Genomic DNA, 8,720 nt, shown 5'->3' on the forward strand with positions numbered 1-8,720 from the left:
AATGTGTTGTATGACGTTTGGAAAGAAAATTATCTTTGGTTTTAATTTCCGAAATTCCTTAAAGCGATTTTATAATGGATAATAATATATATATAATGGAACCATAAAATTTATACTGGATATGAATTTATGATTACACATTAAATTGTCCTGAAAGATATGTTTATTGTTTATCAGTGAATCTTTCACTGCGATAGAATTAATCAATAAAGGACAAGAGATAGTGTTTGCTAGTTGCAATCTAAATTTCGTAAAAGTATTTATCATATCTTTCAGGATAGATCCTTTGTCCTAATGGCCCTATGGCCCTATGATCTGATCATCGATAACTTCACAAAATATCATTATCTTGTCAAAACAAATTTCTCCAAATGTTTCGTAACATTTTCTATTTACAAAAAAAAGCTTTCTTCGTTCTTTCTTAATTTATATTACTTTCGTCCTTCTCATATATATGACTCAACAGATTCTCGACATCCTCCTTGTAGTTTTACTTTTACCATCCAAATACGAACAGAAATGTATTTACAAATGAAATCGACCTATCTAATTTCCTTCGAGCTGGTCAAACTAGACGATTAAGTGAATTTATTGCGACTATTTATTTATTATCGAAATATATATCTTAAATCAATAGTTAATAAACGTTAAATTCGTCATTTAACAAGTGAACAATTATAAAAAGGAATATTAATGATTATAAATTCAGCAGAAACAAAAATATGCACAATAAAAGCACATAATACAGCATATGTGTGTGCGCATATATCATATCCTCATTATTTCTTTATTGTATCTTTCTATATATATAATGTATTAGTATAAAAAAATTATGATTAATTCGAGTGTAACCAAATGAAGGATAATAAATGTCATGAATTATTACTTATCTACCGCAAATCATTTTCGAATATTATTGAGGTGCGATTTGAATAAATAAAAAAGGATATAAATAAATTTTCTCAAGTTAAATATAGTTTCTGATAATAAATATGATATTCGAAAATTCAAATACAATAAAGATATGGAATAATCGATTTACCCGAGCTCGTTATTGCCGCAGTAGTGTGAACAGATCGAAGGAAAGCAGTCCTCCACAGAGGATCGTAACGACGTTTCGAATCGTTACGAAAACATGCGGAGGTATAATTTATTTGGCAACATCGTTTACGCGCGAAACACGCACGTCAGTGGCACGTTTCAGGTCGATTCTTTTGTCGGCGGGCGGTAGCTGCCGACGTTACGGAATCTTCGAACGGGAGTTCTCTCTCTCTCTCTCTCTCTCACTCTCTCTCTTTATCTTTCTATCTCTATCTCTCTCTTTCTCTCTTTCTATCTTTCTATCTTTCTCTCTCTCTTTTCCGTCTCTATCTTTGTCTGTTTCTCTCGCTCGCTCGTTCTCAAGAGCGCCGCCGGCGGAGATGAAAGGGAACCGTATTAGCCGTAAACTCATCCGTCAGTGTCAAAACGTCAAAGATCCGCCGTCGTGGCATTAGTGGCGCCGTAACTTCGTTCGACCTCTCTTCTTCCTCCCTCTTGCTTCTCTCTAGAACCATTGCCGTTCTCTACTTCGCCATAGAAACGAGACTTACAAGAGGAATTTCCCGTTTTTCTCCTTCCAATGATTCGGAGATTCGGATATTACACGAGATTCAGAGATTTCGGCTGTTTCACTGTTCGTTGAGATATCGAATAGTAAGAGAGGTTTCTACGATTTTATTCCGAGGGAAACTATTCGAGAACGATCAGTATGCATGCAATCCGGGCGATTCCCTTTGAAATTGGCTTCGTAGGAGACCAAACAGCTCGGAGCCGTTCTCACGACCAGATTCTTTTTAAATCCGATACATTTATATATCTATTTTATATTAAAATATTCATTTAAAATTTTATTCATTTAAAAGTAAATTTTAACGCGTTAAAAAAAAAACATTAAAAAAAAAAAAAAATCAATTTTTCATTATTTTATTATTAACCAACATTTACATTTGACGCTTTGATATTATTGTAAGAATCTTTATCAAAGTAAACCAAGAAATTTATTTCGCATTGATAAAAAAATTCGTTAATCTATTCGAGCGTAAAAGTCACGCACGACTCGTCGAAAAGCTCGTTAGGTAAAATCGATGTGGTTGCCAAAGGAAGACGTACCCGATTCGTTTCGAACGTCTGTTCGTTGACAGAAGCGAGGATATATTATAATCGTTAATGACATCCCGAGATCGTTAAAGAATTCCGAGATAAAATATGAACGCCGTGAATACGTATACGTTTCTCGAATACCGTACGATTGCGTTTCTCGAGCTAATTATTGTTTACCGGTTGCTACATACTTATGTATGTACGTGTTGCTCTGTACTCGGATGGCGTCATAATTCGTAGCAATTACCACAGTAATGTGGTTTATACCACTGATCGGTTTATCTCAGCATAAAGTAAGTAGTCTCATCGTTCGTTCATCCAAACGCAAAACTCATGATAATCAAGGACCGAGGAAATTATTATACATCTTGCTACCATCGAGCACGGCTAATATCGAATTTTATAATTGTTAACATTTCTGCGCTGCCTGCTAAGCGTATAGGTACTCTCGATGAGCTTTATAAAATGCAAGGACCAAACGAAACGAGCTTTTGAGGAGGATAAGTGGTATACGCGATGCATCGAGCAATCCGATCGGTATTCCCTTTTTGAGCCGTTTATGGATCGTCGAATGTGATCGGGCCAATGACATTTTTGGTTGCGCGTATTCTGTTTCAAGAGGATAGAGAAGAGACAGAGAGAGAGAGAGAGAGAGAGAGGGAGAGAGAGAGAGAGAGGGAAAGAGAGGGGAAATAGAGAAAGTTGCTCGATCGTCCTTTCGAATAATTTATTATTTCAGTAATGAATGAATAAAAAATGATAAATTTTTTAATTTCAATGGAATTTTAGAAAGATCGTCAATCAGCAAGCAAGATTTTCTAAGAAAAAGATCCAAAATCGATCATTTGCCGTGATCGATCGAGAAAGCGGATAGACGAGTGAAAAAAGAAAAAAAAAAAAAAAAAAAGAAAAAAAAAAGAAAAAAAAAAGAAAAAAGACAAAGAAATCGGAGTCCCTTCTTTGAAGTTTCCTTAGCGTGTAAAAAAGAAACGTGGACGTTAATCGATTTCGATGCAGCAACCATTCAGTCGCGATCGATCGTCCCTCTTGGTAAAATTCATCGGAAGCGATGCGAAAGACGGCGCGCGAGTTCTTTTGCATCGCGCTAAGTAAGTCCGGAAGCCTGTGAACGTTCGGCAAAACGAAGACGAGAGAATCATCGAAGAATGGCCGCCACCGCTGCTGTGCGTTGGGTTCGTCGCGAAGTTGAAGCGCGCACGGCCCGGGCGATAATTAAAACGCTTTTACAAAACCGTAGGCAAACAGCGCTTAAGTGGCTGTCATTCGTTAGCCTCGGAGCGAGCTGGTAGTCGGTAAGTCGCTGAGCGAGCGATCAATCACTCCGAGACCCTCCCCGCCGACCCATTACATTTCTATTTTGAAAGCTGCTTATTAAGCGGGGCCGGCCGGAGAGACAGACAGGTTTCACGGTATAAAATATCGGGTTGCCGTGGCGGCAGGGACGGTTCCGTGTCGAGGCAGCGCCGTGCCGCATGGAGTTGGTGAGACAAGGACCGAACGAGAAAACGAGTAAGAGAGATCGAGAGAACGATGGAGGGGTTGAAAGAGAGAGAGAGAGAGAGAGAGAGAGAGAGAGAGAGAGAGAGGAGGGAGGAGAGAGAGAGAGAGAAGAAGCGGAGGAAGGGGAACGGCTGTAAAAGCGGTGAAATATCAAAGCCGGGATGGGAGCTGTCATCGTCGGGCCAACATCATGGGTGGCGTGTTGAATTAGAATGCCTTCCCACACCCCACGCAGGGCTGAGCCCCACCGCGTTACCCCCACCACGTTCCCCACTCTATGTTCCCTCCATTGCCGACGACCGTCGACTGTTCCCTCTCCACTTCCAAGATCTCACTTCCCTACGGAGTGGGGACACTCGACGCGTACATACACAGGTTATGCACCCCTTTATGGTGGGGATAGAAGTGACCTTCCAAACTGCCGCTAGACGGCGCTAGGATCATCAAGTGCTCCGCTCGACAAGGATTCGACCGACGGCCCCGGCATTATTTTCCTGGATTTTGTGCTGTGAACGTTGTTCGCGTCTAAGTCTTATATTCGTGCGAAAGAGAGAGGATCGATCGACGGGCCACCGTATTCCGCTTATACGGTGAGCGAACGTCCACCGATTCGGGAGAGGAGTTATTGTTATCACTGTTGGTTACTTTTATCGTTTCTTGGGCTGTTTTTCACCCCAAGTGTGAAGCTTTCTTGTGTGATTTAGTGCAGTGAATTATCTTTAACAAAGTGCTTAACCCAAATGGTTGTGCTCGAGGAAGGCGGTATGCTGTCTACCGGACACAATCAGTACTTACAGCCGGATTATCTTTCTCCGCTTCCAACTACGGTTAGTAGACATATTCGTGATGAAAATACATGTTTTTCAATAAAACCACGATGATTCGTGGTTAAGCCATGAAGATTACAAAGAGAATTACTCCGTTCACGATGAGCGCGAGCCGACGGATCGCTCGAATCTTCAACCTCTGTGAATTTCTCGTGGATTTTCATAATACTTCATTAAATGTGTTGAATCTCATTTCTTCGATATCACGAATGGGAATTAATTAATGTTTCGACATATTTCTTAGAAATTTTTTATGATGGATTATATATTGAAATAATTATAATATTATCGTATTTATTTGTTCCTTTATTAATCGATGGAAACAATGAAATTTAATCATAAAAATGGAAAACAAATGTATAAATGTTCATTTTTATGAATTTTTTAGATCCTTAAATACAATTCCTTCTAAGTAGAAAACGATTTGTTATATTTTAGTGAATATTTTTATTATTTTTATAAGTCGATATTAAATAACTATTCGTAAAATCTTTTTATTTCTTGTAAAGAGAAATTATATATATATATATATATATATATATATATATATATATATATATATATAATTTAAACGACGATATAATATTTTGCGTTTTTCGTGAAATATTTTCTTTTTCGTAATACTCCTCATAAATTATATATTTAAACAAGTTGATATTTCGAGAATAAGTTCGAAAGTGATTTTCAACGTAATGTAAAAATAAAAGCTAGAACTTGAAATAACTTTGTAAAATTAGATCGTTTGTCGGAAAAGTGAAGTAGTGATTAGTCGTTCCGTGTCCGACGGCAACGTCCGTTTCCTCAACTCTTCAGAATCAACAACACTTTTTTCTATCTTTAATCCTGTAAATCGAGAAAAAAAGAAATAATTTGTTAAACAAATTAAACTTCTCTCGTGGCAAAATTTTATAAAAAAAAAATTATTTTTCAGCCTTATCCAAGACATTATAATCTCCAAATTATAATCAACATTTTTAGGATTCATTAATTTATCAAAAGTTTCCTTTCTCCATCTATATTATTTTATTATTGATAAAAAAAAAAAAAAATAATAATTTTCATATATTTACAATTACAAATCGAAAATCTTCCTTGTTGAAAGGTCAAATAATTGTTGACCGAGTCGTCGGACTCGTTCGATGCAATTCGAAAGTAACCGTAAGAAAGTAATCATAAAAAAAAAAAAGTAAACGTGGGATCGCTTTTATTTTACAGTTGGATGCGAAGAAGAGTCCTTTGGCACTTTTGGCACAAACATGCAGTCAAATAGGTGCGGATTCGCCAACAAAGCCGCTGGTCTCGCCATTAGACAAAAATTCATCGAAAAATAGCAGCGTCGGCGGTTCGAGTGCTAAGTCTCCGCCAGCGGCTAAATTAGAACGGAGCACGAGAGGCAGTCCGTCGGACAGTAAAACACTTGCGTTCAAGCCATATGAGACTAACGTGGTGACGAGAAAGAATACGACGGGACAAGATGAAGGCAGGCCGACGTCTAAGGCAAGCGTGCACAGTGTCGGCGGTCAGGAAAACGCGTCAGAAGGTCTGAGCATCGGCGGTAGTAATAACAACAATAACAACAATAATAATAACAACAACAATAATAATAACGCAAGTGGAAATCTTAATGAGAAAAAGTCAACGTCGTCTTCGTCGTCGGGTAGTCGAACACCCGTCGGCAGGAAGTCAGCCTCGCCGTCGAGTCAAGCGACGGCAGGTTCCTCGAATAGTATTCTCTCAGCTTCCGACCGCAAGACGCCTGGCGATCGTGAGAAAACCGACGCATCTCCACGAAATAACGGAACGAGCCCTATAATTAGATCGGGTATGGAAATTCTCAGCGGTGGCCATGCGAAGGATGCAGCCGGATTGGCCGCTTATAAGGCATCGATACCTGGTTTTGCCACTGGAAATCCACTTTGTTGTCCACCCGGACTTGCGGAAAATCCTGCGTTCAGGCCACCGTTCGCTGGTGCTTCGCCATTTTCTCATCATCATGCTGCCGCTGCGGCTGCACTTTTGGGTTATCCAACAACGGCACCTACGCCAGGCAATCCATATCTTAGTTATGCTCGAGTGAAGACGCCAGCCGGCGGCGAAGCGCTCGTTCCAGTTTGCAAGGATCCTTATTGCACCGGCTGCCAATACAGTGTTCATGGAGCCCAATTGATGATGGGGGCTGGTGCGAGTGCCGGTGGTGCTGCTGGCAGCGCCGGTGGTGGTGGAGGAGGTGGTGGTGGTGCCGCGAGTGCCGCGAGTGTCGCCGGCGGAGCCGCATCCGTCTGTCCAAGTGGATGTACCCAGTGCGATCATCAGAAATATGGCCTCGCAATGGCATTGTCTTCGTTAGGTCCAATGCCTCCACCCTCACTCGCATACCCTTCCACGCTTGCCGGTGGTAGACCGTACGTGTGCAACTGGATCGCTGGTGACTCCTACTGTGGCAAACGATTTGCAACATCCGATGAGCTCCTTCAACATCTCCGCAGTCATACGAATCTCGCAGCGGCTGCCGCGGCAGCAGCGGCCGCCGCAGCTGGTGCACCGGAACCTGCCAGTCTCCTAGCTAATCCTCATCCCCATCCGCTTCTCTCGCCTTCAGCGGCAGCCCTTCACCGTGCCAGCGGTGCCTCTTATCCTGCACCATCCCTCAGTCCTCTCGGTGCGAGATATCATCCTTACGGTAAACCGCCTACTGCACCTTTACCTGCATCCCTAGCAGCCTCACCCTACAGCGCCTTCAATGCGCTAGGTCCTTACTACTCGCCTTACGCAATTTACGGACAACGGATCGGTGCCGCTGTTCATCCCTAAACGACCGACTTTTCCGCCAAGATCTTTCCTTCACTCTCTCTATGTTTCTTTTTTTCTTTTTCATTCTTTGTACATAGCGAACCGTGTATTATACAGATCTTATTTAAGCGATCCTTTTTCGAGAGAGATTCCTTGTCTCTCTCTTTTTTTCTCTAAATATATATGTATATAAATATATAAATATGAGTCTATAAATATAAATATATAAATACATGAATATAAATATAAATATATATATATATATGTGTAAATTAAAAAAAAAAAAAAAAATAATTAAAGTCTATGAAATGTCATCATTGGCGGTTTAACATTATGCACATCACGAAATATCACCGTTATTATGCTCGGAGAATACGCCGCAAGAATGTGCGTTTTTCGAGCCGCTTCGACGTGATCCTTTGATTCTTGTGTCCGTCGCAGCAAGAAGAGTGTTTGTGTGCGTCTACCTGTGTCCAATTGTGAACGATCTTCTTCGAGTCAATGTGGTTTGCGCCGGTGTTTCGTACATACAGATAAACTGTGATAATGTTGCGTTTTTTTTTTCGTAGAAGCGAAATAGAAAGAGTGAGAGAGAAAGAAAGAGAGATGAAACAGCGTCTTGTTTGAGCATTTCTCGATGTCTTCGAAATTTGTGAATCATTCGGCTTTGCAAGAGATCGTCGCAAAGCATGTCGGATTGGTCGTAATAATCGCATCAGATTTATGAAAAACAGAGAGAGAGAGAGAGAGAGAGAGAGAGAGAGAGAGAGAGAGAGAGAGAGAGAGAGAGAGAGAAAGAGAAAGAGAAAGAGAAAATAGTTTAGGTATCTTTCGAACCTGTAAATATCTCTTGTAAAACATCGTTGAGTTTCCACAGCGCTTTAATAAAAAAGATATTCGTAGAATCAAAAGTTGCAGTGTGTCTATGTGTACCTGTTTACGGGTGCACGTATTACGTACTTGTGTGCGTGCATTTTGTCTACAAGGATGCCTCAAATTCTCTCCCTTCCTATGGAATTTCTATCGTTCACGGATCGACACCGATCTCTCTTCTTCCCGTATGTATATCTTCATACGTCGAGTACATGTAACGAAGCCTGCCATATATAAACGGCGAGTATGCTCGCAATTCTCCTTTTCTTCCATTGGTATAACTTGGAATTCAGTTTTCACGTCTTACCATAAATTACGTATCTCCTCGACGTTGCACCGTTAAAGCTTTTTCAAGTATATACATATATACTTATAGATAGATATGTTTGTGTGCGTATGAGTACTTTATAGTTAACTTTAAAATATCGTCGCTTTTACTAGAAAAGGAGAGCGGAAGACACGTTGAGAAATTGACGTTAAGAGGTATTACTACCTAAAAGTTTCGCGTGTCGAATAGAATGAATGTTAAGGGACCAAGAGAATTTCAAAGTTTTATATATATATATA

General features: G+C 40.2%; 1 protein-coding gene across 1 annotated transcript; it reads left to right on the forward strand.

Moving 5' to 3' along the window:
• Positions 1–3,521: 3,521 nt before the first annotated feature.
• Positions 3,522–8,191, forward strand: LOC124948432 (zinc finger protein Noc). Its single transcript, XM_047492039.1, has 2 exons — positions 3,522–4,490; positions 5,706–8,191. Exons 1-2 carry the CDS (start codon positions 4,404–4,406, stop codon positions 7,299–7,301), a joined length of 1,683 nt encoding a protein of 560 aa, XP_047347995.1. The 5' UTR covers positions 3,522–4,403; the 3' UTR covers positions 7,302–8,191.
• The last annotated feature ends 529 nt before the right edge of the window (positions 8,192–8,720 follow it).

This window comes from Vespa velutina, chromosome 4, assembly GCF_912470025.1.
Source record: "Vespa velutina chromosome 4, iVesVel2.1, whole genome shotgun sequence".
Taxonomy (NCBI): Eukaryota; Metazoa; Arthropoda; class Insecta; order Hymenoptera; family Vespidae; genus Vespa; species Vespa velutina.